This window comes from Perognathus longimembris, chromosome 10 (assembly GCF_023159225.1).
Source record: "Perognathus longimembris pacificus isolate PPM17 chromosome 10, ASM2315922v1, whole genome shotgun sequence".
Classification (NCBI taxonomy): Eukaryota; Metazoa; Chordata; class Mammalia; order Rodentia; family Heteromyidae; genus Perognathus; species Perognathus longimembris.
The window spans coordinates 32,280,244-32,292,499 of NC_063170.1; the positions used below are offsets into that span (position 1 = coordinate 32,280,244).

Sequence of the window (12,256 nt, forward strand, 5' to 3'; positions counted from 1 at the left end):
TAGGAACAGTGCTCAGGCCCTGAGTTCAAGCTCCAGGACTGGCCAAAAAAAAAATGAAATACAGGAAAATTGTCAAAAGAAGTAAGAGATTGTACAGAGAAAGTTACAAACTATTGCTGAAGGGAATTTAAATAAACTTAAATGGGAAAAAATAACTAGAGTTAGCCAGGCACCATGGGGAAGGGCTCATACCTACACTCCTAGCTACTTAAAATGCTGAGATCTATATGGTCAGACAAATTCAAGAGACTCTTATCTCCAACTAATCTGCAAAAAAAACCCCAGAACTGTAGGTGTGGATCAGGTGGTAGAGCAGCACTAGCCATGAGTGAAAAAGCCAAATGGGCCTTAAGTTCAAGCTCTAACACACACACACACACACACACACACACACACACACACACACACACAGTACAAGAATGGGCTGAAGGAATGGCTCAGCAGTAGAGTGCAAAGCTGTGAGTCCAAACCCCAGCACAGCCAACAAAACAAAACAAACCCACAAGAGGGAAACATACTGTTCAAAGAAAAAGAAAGCTGTTTGGGTATGGTTCCACAGGCATTTAAAAGCATGTGAGGATTGTAGTTAAGCAAAGGAGTATCTTCTTCTTTATTTTTTATTTTTGCCAGTCCTGGGGCTTGAACTCAGGGCCTAAGCACTGTCCCTAGCTTCTTTTTGCTCAAGGCTAGCACTCTACCACTTGAGTCACAGTGCCACTTCTGGCTTTTTCTACATATGTTGGTGCTGAGGAATCAAACCCAGGGCTTCATGTATATGATGCAAGCACTCTGCCACTAGGCCATATTCCCAGGCCTTCTTATATCCTTCTCTATCATTTTGAATTTTCTATAATGAACATACATTCACATATTAATTTTCTAATTCAAGGCACCTAGAAGTTTCTAAGAGTTAGGAGTATGGGTTCCAAGAGGGGGTAATACTGAAGAAAACTGCAACACCTGGCTTAGGTGTCTACTGTCTTGAAGATTGGGTTCAAGGAGATGGCAGGCGAAGTGAAATGGCTAAGGTCTATTAAGGCGAACTCCTGCTAGACAGGAGGGCTGCAAGGGAGACACCAGCTGCGGTGTGTGATGTCAGTGTCTCTGGAAGTGCACTGTATGACTCCCAAGATAATGAAATAGCTTGTGGACCATAGCAGTGCCCAGACACAGAGACGCCAGGCAGCTGGCACAGGCTCTCCATATATCTTCAGCTGCTCTGACTGGCGCTCATTCCTGTGCACACCTCTGGGATCCAATCTTCTGTTATTCCAGGAGCCATGATGTGATGATGCCTAGGGGCCAGAATTTGAAACTCCAAGCCATGGTGAGGGACACAGAACCTCTATGGGAGGAGGCCTTTGCCCTAATTGCCTAGTCAGGCCCTTTTTTCTGCTCTCAGCAGTGCATGCCTGTATTCCAAACACTTGGGAGGCTGAGACGGGGATTATGAATTCAAGGTCAGCCTGGGCTACAGGTGAAATCCTAATTTCAAAAAACAAAATACAGCCAGGCACTGGTGATTCATACATGTAATCCAAGGTACACAGGAAGCTGAGATTTGAGGATCACAGTCCAGAAGGAAATATCTGTGATCTCCCAGCAAGTTTCATTCCTGTAAAATACTTGTATCATAATTTATAATGCAGTTCAGAAGCCAGTCTTCTCCCAACTACCCCATAATATAGACAGAAGAATAAGGTGAGAAGAGGAAGGGTGTTTTGGTGTTTTTGTTTTGTTTTGTTTTTGCCAGTCCTGGGGCTTGAATTCAGGACCTGAGCGCTGTCCCTGAGCTTCTTTTGCTCAAGGCTATCACACTATCACTTGAGCAACAGAGCCACTTCTGGCTTTTTCTGTTTATGTGGTACTGAGGAATCAAACCCAAGGCCTCATGCACGCTAGGCAAGCACTCTGTCACTAAGCTACATTCCCAGCCTCAAGAGAAGGAGTTTGTTTCTCATTTCTAATGAAGCAGGACTGACCATTTTAGGACACATGGCACCCTGTCTAAAGAAACCTGTGGATGCTGGGTGCTGGTGGCTCACACCTGTCATCCTAGCTACTAAGAAGACTGAGATCTGAGGGTCAAGGTTTGAAGCCAGCCTGGACAAGAAAGTTTGTTGTTTTTTTTTTTTTTTGCCAGTCCTGGGCCTTGGACTCAGGGCCTGAGCACTGTCCCTGGCTTCTCTTTGCTCAAGGCTAGCACTCTGCCACTTGAGTCACAGCGCCACTTCTGGCCATTTTCTGTATATGTGGTGCTGGGGAATCGAACCCAGGGCTTCAAGTATACGAGGCAAGCGCTCTTGCCACTAGGCCATATCCCCAGCCCCGACAAGAAAGTTTTTGAGACACTTACCTCCAATTAACCAACATAAAGCCAGAAGTGGAGCTGTGGCTCAAGTGGTAGAGTGCAAGCCTTGAGTGAAAAAGGTAGGGGCAGCATCTAGCACCTGAGTTTAAGCCCTAGTGGTGGCACAAACCAAAATATGACAAAAAACAAACTGTGGTGCTTTGAGGAGTTCTCTGGGAAATGCCCAGGATGGGGGTGTTTTCTCAGTGAGACACTTGAGATCTAAACAAAAGTGATGCTAAGCAACTCTGCAATGGGACCTAGAAGTTCCAAGGCAGTTGGTAAGTGACAGTTGCAAATCCAGAAGGGCAGAGAAACATGTAGAGAAATGAAGAAGCAACTCGGCTGCAGAGATGCTGAAGCTGTGTAATACCGACGTCGTGTCGCACACCTTCGAGTGTCCACCTGACCACTTGCTTCCTGAATTCAGCATGCTGGACAGAAGCAGCCAGCCCTCCTGGAACAGTGAGCTGCTTGGAGATGAGCTGCAGGAGCAGGTCTCCCAGATACAGGAGCAGTTCGATGAAGAGCTGGAGGAGAAAGGACAAGTCTTATGTCAGCTGTCCAGAGAGAGAGGTAGGTCACATCTGAAAGCTTTTTCAAATGTGGTTCAGGGAGAAGGAAGTTGGGGCCATTGCTCCTCCGGTTTCCCCACCTAATGCTATTCTTTCATTGGTTACTGGTAAAAATTCAAATACTGGCCACTAGTCAGATGAAGATTCAGAAAGGCAGAACACACACCTAGCATCCATGCGTCTTTTGTGTTTGTCTTTCAGTTAAGTTGCTGCTATTTTTATTTTTGTGCCAGGGGCTTGAAGTCAGTGCCTCACACTGTTACTCAACTCTTTCACTCAAGGCTAGTGGAGCCACTTCTCCATTTCTGACTTTTTGCTGCATAATTGGAGATAAGAGTCTCATGAACTTTTCTGCCTTAACTGGCTTTGAATCCTGATCTTCAAATCTCAGCTTTCTCTGTAGCCAGGATTGACGTCATGAACCACCACTGCCTGGCTATAGATGCCAGATTTTAATTGTGTTCTTAAAAAAAAAACTGTGAGGGGCTGGGGATATGGCCTAGTGGCAAGAGTGCTTGCCTTGTATACATGAGGCCCTGGGTTCAATTCCCTAGCACCACATATACAGAAAACGGCCAGAAGTGGCGCTGTGGCTCAAGTGGCAGAGTGCTAGCCTTGAGCAAAAAGAAGCCAGGGACAGTGCTCAGGCCCTGAGTTCAAGGCCCAGGACTGGCAAAATAAAATAATATAAAATAAAAAACTGTGAGAGGATATCAAATCTTAATTTAGTTTTTAATTCACTTTATTGATTGAAAGTATTTTTTGTATGTGTGTGCCAGTCCTGGGGCTTGAGCTCAGGGTCTGAGTGCTGCCTCTGAGCTTTTTTTTGGCTAAAGATGTTCTGTCATTTGAGCCACAGCTCTACTTTTGTCTTTTTGGTGGTTACTTGGGAGATAAGACTCTCATGGACTTTCCTGCCTGATCTGGCTTTGAATTTTGATCTTCAGATCTCAGCCTCCTGAGTAGTTAGGATTACAGTTGTTAGCCACTGGTGCCTGGCTGGTGTTCCTCATTCTGCTGGCCCTTTTTTTTTTTTTTGGTTGTTGTTTTAACCTTGTTTGTTTTGCTTTAGGAATGCAAGCATTACCTATTGATAGGTCTAGCAAGCCTGTTGTAGAAATCAGAGATTTGCTTCTCTCCAGAAAAATGCTAGAATGAAATAAACATTATAGGCAGTTTAGACCAGGTTTGGCTGTGCTCACTAATCACTACAATTTGAACTCTCTGGGCTATCTTTCCACCAGCTGAAAAGACAGATGTAAGCCTTGAAGTCAGCAGCACCCTTCAGAAGCCTGAGCAGGAGGAGGAGGTCCTCCAAAAGACAGCGTTAGTGCCCCAGTCTCCTGACAGGCCACCAGAAGCGGCCACTCCTCCAGCTCTATATGAAGAGACAGACCAGAGAGAGGTAGGAGGCTCTTTATTAGAAAGCTTTTTTTTTTTTTTTTGCCAGTCCTGGGCCTTGGACTCAGGGCCTGAGCACTGTCCCTGGCTTCTTTTTGCTCAAGGCTAGCACTCTGCCACTTGAGCCACAGCGCCACTTCTGGCCATTTTCTGTATATGTGGTGCTGGGGAATCGAACCCAGGGCTTCAAGTATACGAGGCAAGCACTCTTGTCAATAGGCCATATCCCCAGCCCCTATTAGAAAGCTTTTATTTACTTATTATTTAATTAATTTTTTGGTGGTGCCAGCACTGGAGTTTGAACTCAGGGCCTTGTGTTCTCACTTGTTTGTTTGTTTTACATAAGGCTAGTGCTCTCCCATTTGAAACACAGCACCAATAGGAAGCTCTTTCTACAAACTCAATCAAGGGAGTTCTGGCAATTGTCCCAGAAGAGGTGAGAAGAGTAGAAATGACCTTCTTTTAAAATTTTTTTTAATTTATTAATTAAATTTTGTTGACAAGGTGTTGTACAAAAGGGGTACAGTTACATACTAGGGCATAAAATACCCAGTGTACCAAAAACATATCATTTTTCTTTTTTGTATGGGTACTGGGGCTTGAATTCAAGGTCTGAGCATTTGTTCACCACTTGAGCCACAGCTCCACTTCTGGCATTTTGGTAGTTAATTGGATATTAAGAATGTCATGAACTTTCCAACTTGGGCTGTTTTTGAACTTCAATCCTTAGATCAGTAAGATGACAGGTGTAAGCTACTGGCACCTGAATGACCTTCTGTCCTAATTGAGGGAGGTGGAAGGTGAAAGGCATAGGGAGAATGGATGGACGATGAGTTCTCCCAACATTTCTCCAACCCACCTCAGCTCTGATAACACAGTCTGTTTGTAAGAGGAGGTTTTGAAGCAACCTGCTATAGAGGAGACACCCTGCCATTAGAGGCTGTGTAATCTTCCTGGCCCAGGCATTTTTCTGCTACCAACAACTGCTTTCTAGACAGTTTTTGCCATAACTGTCACATTTATGCTCCTGTATCAATGTTTTCCCTCTCTAGCCCAATGAATCAAAAATCGATGAAGAAAAGAAACTGTCCCAGATGCTGAGTGAGCTGCAGGTATCACATGCGGAGACCACACTGGAGCTGGAGAAGACCAGGGACATGCTGCTCCTGCAGCGCCAGATCAACGTGTGCTACCAGGTACGAGGGAAGACGGCGCGGGACTGGAGGGGATAAACAGGCACATTGGGAAGGAAGCAGAAGCCAGGGTTCCTAGGCTGACAGCAGGTAAAAATAGACAGTGTTGTCTTTTGAAAAACTGGAGGGGGTCATGCATGCCCAGGGAACCTTTGCACTAAAAGCTGATGCCAGCTGGAAGAGTGCCCAGTGTGGATCTTGGAGTCCAATGTTCCCAGCAGTCCCAGAGAAATTTCACCCTATGGCAGTACTAGCAGAGCTAGTTCTTGGTGCTGGGGTAGGTGGCATGAGGAACCCTGGCCTTTTTCTTGGTTTTGTGCAAATACTGAAGCTTGAATTCAATATCCTTTAGCTTTTTCTCTTAAGACAGACATTCTAGGGGCTGGGGATATAGCCTAGTGGCAAGAGTGCCTGCCTCGGATACACGAGGCCCTAGGTTCAATTCCCCAGCACCACATATACAGAAAACGGCCAGAAGCGGCGCTGTGGCTCAAGTGGCAGAGTGCTAGCCTTGAGCGGGAAGAAGCCAGGGACAGTGCTCAGGCTCTGAGTCCAAGGCCCATGACTGGCCAAAAAAAAAAAAAAAAAGACAGACATTCTACCATTTGAGCCACAGCTCCACTTCCAGCTTTTTGGCAACTAATTGGAGATGGGGATGTGGAGGTGGGAATGTGGCTTAATGGTAGAGTGCTTGCTTAACATTCATGAAGCCCTGGGCTCGATTCCTCAGTACCACATAAATGGAAAAAGCCGGAAGTGGCACTGTGGCTCAAGTGATAGAGTGCTAGCCTTGAGCAAAAGGAAGCGAGGGACAGTGCTCAAGCCCAGTTTAAGCCCCAGGACTGGCAAAAAAAAAAAACAAAAAAAAAACTCATTATTATTAGTTTTTTTGGCCTGGCTGGCTGCAAATCAAATCTTAATCCTCAGACCTCAGCCTCCTGAGTTTCTAAGATTGCAGGTGTGAGCCACTGGTACCCAGCTTCCTGGCCTTTTTCTAAGGTTATAAATCATCCCTGATGAGATGGTAGCAGAGTCTTCTTTACCCAATAAGTGGTTCTCACTGACAAGTTGAGAATCTTTTTTTCCTGTTGCAGGAGGAGATGGAGGCAATGATGGCTAAAGCTGATAATGAAAGTAGAGATCACAAAGAAAAACTGGAGAGACTGAGTCAACTCCTAGATCTCAAGAATGATCGTATCAAGCAGCTGGAAGGTATTTTAAGAAGCCATGGCCTTCCATCATCTGGCAAGTTTTAGTATTTATTCTCATCTTGGGCATGTCATAGATAGCACCTCAGTTCCCTTCTGTAACCCTGTCTAGAAGGCTGCCACTTACATCCTTAGTGTAACAGAACCTCCTGTTCTCCATCCTAGCAGGTTTGGTTTTTTGTATTTTTTTTTTGCCAGTCCTGGGGCTTGAACTCAGGGCATGAGCACTGTCCCTGAGCTTCTTTTGCTCAAGGCTAGCACTACCACATGAGCCCACAGCATCACTTTTGGCTCTTTCTGTTTATGTGGTACAAAGGAATGGAACTATGGGCTTCATGCATGCTAGGCAAGCACTCTACCACTAAGATACATTCCCAGCCCCCCTGTGTTTTGTGTGCTTGTTTGTTTTTTTTTTTTTGTGCCAGTGTGGGATTTGAACTCAGGTCTTCACCCCTTTGCTTGGCTTTTTAACTCAACCACTTGAGTCACAACTCTAGACTTTTTGCCAGTTAGTTGCAGATAAATCTGTCAGATTTTTCTGCCCAGGCTAGCTTTGAACTTTGATCCTCAGATCTAAGCCTCCTGAGTAGTTAGGATTATAAGTGTGAGCCACCAGCCACTGAGCACTACTGCTTTCTTTGTTTTTGGTGTGCCAATACTGAGGCTTGAACTCAGGCATAGTCACAATCCCTTTACTTTTTTTTTTTTTTGTTGGGGGGGGCAGTCCTGGGCCTTGGACTCAGGGCCTGAGCACCTTCCCTGGCTTCTTCCCGCTCAAGGCTAGCACTCTGCCACCTGAGCTACAGCTCCCCTTCTGGTCGTTTTCCATATATGTGGTGCTGGGGAATCGAACCAAGAGCTTCATGTGTAGGAGGCAAGCACTCTTGCCACTAAGCCATATTCCCAGCCCCCCTTTACTTTTTTTGCTTATGGCTGACACTCTACCACGTTAGCCATACCTTCACTTCCATATTTTTGGTATAGAGATAAGAGTCTCATATATTTTCCTTTCCAGATTAGCTTCAAACCACCATCCTCAGATTTCAGCCTGAACCACTGAAATCTGCCTGAGACTTGAATTCAGGGCCTAGGCATCATCTCTGAGTTTCTTTTGCTCACAGCTAGCACCTATCATTTGAGTCACAACACTACTTCTTTTTCTGAGTAGTTTATTGGAGATAGTCTAATGGGCTGTCCCCCCAGGGCTGGCTTCGAATTGGATGCTAATATCTTAGTCTCATGAATAGCTAAGTGGTATGAGTCACCAACACCCTGGCTCTTAATAGTACTTTATTGTTTAGTAGTTCTTTAATGCTAAGTCTGTTAGACTGGGCCATGTAAGATAAAATTTTGAAACTAATTATATTGATTCCATCATTTAAGAAGTCATTTAAACACTAGTCAATTTCTGTATCTATTTTTTTTTAAACCAGGTCTTCTTGTCTTAGACTCTGCCTCAGCAGATCCCAGTTCTTCTATTCTGGTTTAACTCTCTCTCTCTCTCTCTCTCTCTCTCTCTCTCTCTCTCTCTCTCTGTGTGTGTGTGTGTGTGTGTGTGTGTGTGTGTGTGTGTGTGTGTGTGTGTGTGTGTGTGTGTTGGAGTGGGGCTTGGCTTTTTCCACTTAAAGCTGTTGCTTTTCCACTTGGGCCACAACTCCACTTTTATTCTTTTGCTGGCTAATTAGAGATAAGAAACATGGGGAATTTTTCCCCCTTGTGTTGGTTTGGAACTATGCTCCTCAGATCTCAGCCTCCTGCTGATTTTTTGTTTGGGGTGGTACTAGGGCTTGAACTTAGGGCCTGAGTGCTGTCCCTTTGCTTTTTGTTCAAAGTTAGCACTCTACCACTTAAGCCACAGGTCCACTTCTGGGTTTTTGTGGTTAATCAGAACTAAAAATCTTACAAACTTTCCTGCCCAGGCTGGCTTTGAACTGCGATCCTCAGGTCCTTAACCTATTGAATAAGGAAGATTTCATGCCTGACAATCTCCTGCTGATTTAACTCTTTTCTTTTCTTTTGCCAGTCCTGAGACTTGCCTCAGGGTCTAGGCACAGTGTCTGAGCTTTTGCTTAAGGCTAATACTCTACCACTTGAGCCACAGCGCCACTTCTCACAGACTTTACTGCCTGGGCTGATTGAAGCAGAACAAAACCTGTTGTAAGGGCATCTGGCTAGAGGGGGGAAGCATTTCTGACCTTGTCCCACAGTAATATCATCGTCACTTTCAGTCTGTCATTTGCTTTTCTCTCTAAGTCATTGGTATGCTATCCAAACTAAACCAACTGGAATACATTTTGTGTGTAGTGTTTTTATTTTTGTTTTTAAGGGAATTATCTGTTAATTCACAGGACCTTGCTGTAAGCCAAAATATTTCTGATGAAATAAATGTGTTTCCTTAGTTCAGTGTTTTGCTTTCCCCCCCCCAGCCCATTTGTATCTTTTCTTTGAAACACACAATGGAATATATATGTTTGTATACATATATATGTATATATATGTATGTGTATATGTATGTATATATATATGCAGAATTTAAAGCATCTTAAGCCAGGCATTGGTAATTCATGTCTGTAATCCTAGCTACTTAGGAGGCTGAGATCTGAGGATAATAGTTCAAAGCTAGAGTGGGTAGATAAATCTGAGAAATTTGTATGTCCAGTTAACCAGTAAAAAACCAGAAGTGGAAGTATGGCTCAAGTAGTAGAGTGCTAGCCTTGAGTGAAAAAGCCAAACGAGAACAAAAGGCCCTGAGTTCAAGCCCCCAGGTCTGACATAAAACAGAAGAATTTGTAGTCTTGTCATTCTATTGCCTTTTTTTCTGAGTCTTGGGTTTCTTGAAATAATTTCAACGTGGACTTCGACCATGATCTTACTCTCTTTCTGTCTGCCCTATTCCACCCTAAGGAAGAGCTTCTTGCCCTTTAATGGGTAGGCAGTTTTCTTTTCCCTTTAGAACAGCTCAAAGATGTTGCTTATGGCACCCAACAGTTGTCGTGTCCAGAGACACTGGCAGCCAAAGACGACGAGGGTGAAGTGGACGTTTCTCTGCTGTGTGGGAGTGAGAATCTCCTCGAACTACACATCCACCAGGCTTTCCTGACCTCTGCTTCCCTGGCACAGGGACCACTACCACTTTATGCACCTATTCTTTCTATGATTTTGAAACCCACTGTACCCCACTATCTGTGGGGCCACGGCCCCTTTATGATTTCACCTCCCAGTATGTGGTTGAGATAGATCCACTTTTTGTGCATTACTTTCAAAGAGCCTCTGCTCGACTTGATCTTCACCAGGTCATGTGAACACCACACCCTTGCAACTGGGTGGATCTGCTTTGACAAGGTGCTAGGGACTGTGGGGAAGGTTCACGACTCAACCATGCTTACTGGTAAGTATTGTTGTTGGCTTCCTGCAGCTACTAGGACCAATGCACACTTTTCCTTATTGTTTTGTTCTGTTTTGTTTTGTTTTTGTTGCCAGTCCTGGGGCTTGAGCTCAGGGCCTGAGCACTGTCCCTGGCTTCTTTTTGCTCAAGGCTAGCACTCTACCTCTTTTTTTTTTTGGCCAGTCCTGGGGCTTGGACTCAGGGCCTGAGCATTGTCCCTGGCTTCTTCTTGCTCAAGGCTAGCACTCTGCCACTTGAGCCACAGCGCCACTTCTGGCCATTTTCTGTGTATGTGGTGCTGGGGAATCGAACCTAGGGCCTCATGTATAGGAGGCAAGCACTCTAGCCACTAGGCCATATCCCCAGCCCAGCACTCTACCTCTTGAGCCACAGCACCACTTCCGGCTTTTTAAAATATATGTGGTGCTGAGGAATCGAACCCAGGGCTTCATGTATACGAGGCGAGCACTTTACCACTAGGCCATATTCCCAGCCCACTTTCCCTTATTTTGTAGTTGCTCTTCCAGTGCTTGTCCATCTACACCCTCTGCTTGATTCTTGCCACCCTCATCCACAATCTCCTTGCCTTCATATTTTCTGCAACCCAAGAGCTGATGGAGAAGACTTCGGGGTATTAGAATACTGGATGAGCCTGCGCTTGCCCCTTAGATCCAGCCTCCAGGCTTACAGTAAAGGAAAGCGAGCTCAGACCTACCTGTCAGTGTGTCTGGTGCCTGGAAGGCCCAGAAGGAGAAGGTGAGGAAATGGATATGGCCAGGCATCTCAGAGCAGCCGCAGCCTGACAGCTGAGAACAACTCAGACTTCTACTCTCAAGAAGGATTGTTGAATGTGAATCATGGAGAAAAAACAGCCACTTCCAAACCAGTCCAGATTCTTTTCTTGGTCAAGCTTGAGTAAAATGAAGCCATGTCCTGGAGCTAGCTACTTATCACTGCCAAGAGAAAATCAGCTTCCATCAGTCATTCTCTACGACAGGCTTGAGCATGAGCATCTCTCTCAGACAAGTTGCCAGGCCAGAGGTCAGGAAGGTGAAGGTCGTTAAGTTTTTGGTTTTTTGGGCCAGTCCTGGGGCTTGGACTCAGGGCCTGAGCACTGTCCCTGGCTTCTTTTTGCTCAAGGCTAGCACTCTGCCACTTGAGCCACAGCGCCACTTCTGGTCATTTTCTATATATGTGGTGCTGGGGAATTGAACCCAGGGCTTCATGTATACAAGGCAAGTGCTCTTGCCACTAGGCCAGATCCCCAGCCCTCGTTAAGTTTTTCTTACCCTTTAATACAGCTTCTCTCTCGATCCTAGCTCATCCTCACCAAGTGGGCTGGATCTCACCTGTCTGGGGTGAGGAACCACTGACCATATCATTTAGTATATGATCATTTAGATTATTTAGTATATGATGGAACGTGCATGTGTGTTTCTCATAAGCTGCCTGTGGTCATCTACCTGTGTTGATAGTTTTTTACAGCCTGAGGTGATGTAATAATAGATATCCAAATGGCCCTTGACAGGAAAAAGGTTCCCCATCTCTGAATCCTTTCATGGTTTCCCTTTCCTTAATCCAAGACCATCATCTTTCTAGTCCAGATCAAAACCTTGGAAACCTCAGAATGAGCTACAGATTGAAATCATCAAGTGCTGCAACATCCACAGTAGGCAGCCGGGAGCTCAGCTGAGCCCTTATGCCATGTATCACTTTTTCACGTTTTCTGATCATGACACTGCCATCATTCCTGCCTGTAAGGATCCCTACTTTAGAGATCGGGCTCGATTCCCAGTGCTTGTGACCTCTGACCTGGATCAGTATCTGAGGAGGGAGACCCTAACTCTGTACATTTTTGATGATGAAGACCCAGAGCCAGGCTCCTACCCTTGGCCAAGCCCAAGTGCCCCTGCTGCCTCTTGCACAAAACAAATCTATTAAAGGTGGGAGTTGAAGATTGTTCATCTTTACAGTCTCTCCCCATTTGTTGTTTCCCTGTTCTAATCCCACTTTTCTTTGATTACTTGCTTGAAGCAGCCTCTTAAAATCTGCTGAGAGGCCATTAGAACTTTGTGGAGAAGACCAGAGAAGACTGAGACCAGATCCTTACACCTTATATGGAATATGGAAGCTGTGTCTGTGCA

The 12,256-nt window shown here is 45.2% G+C and overlaps 1 protein-coding gene across 1 annotated transcript in view; it reads left to right on the forward strand.

The window, feature by feature from the left end:
• Nucleotides 1-2,703: 2,703 nt before the first annotated feature.
• The window catches only part of Rpgrip1 (RPGR interacting protein 1), a 38,348-nt gene continuing 28,795 nt past the window's right edge, over nt 2,704-12,256 (forward strand). The window contains 10 exon segments of the mRNA XM_048354766.1: nt 2,704-2,926; nt 4,170-4,330; nt 5,379-5,522; nt 6,614-6,764; nt 9,681-9,848; nt 9,851-10,025; nt 10,027-10,115; nt 10,724-10,868; nt 11,717-11,999; nt 12,001-12,055. Coding sequence (XP_048210723.1) covers nt 2,704-2,926; nt 4,170-4,330; nt 5,379-5,522; nt 6,614-6,764; nt 9,681-9,848; nt 9,851-10,025; nt 10,027-10,115; nt 10,724-10,868; nt 11,717-11,999; nt 12,001-12,055 — 1,594 coding nt within the window.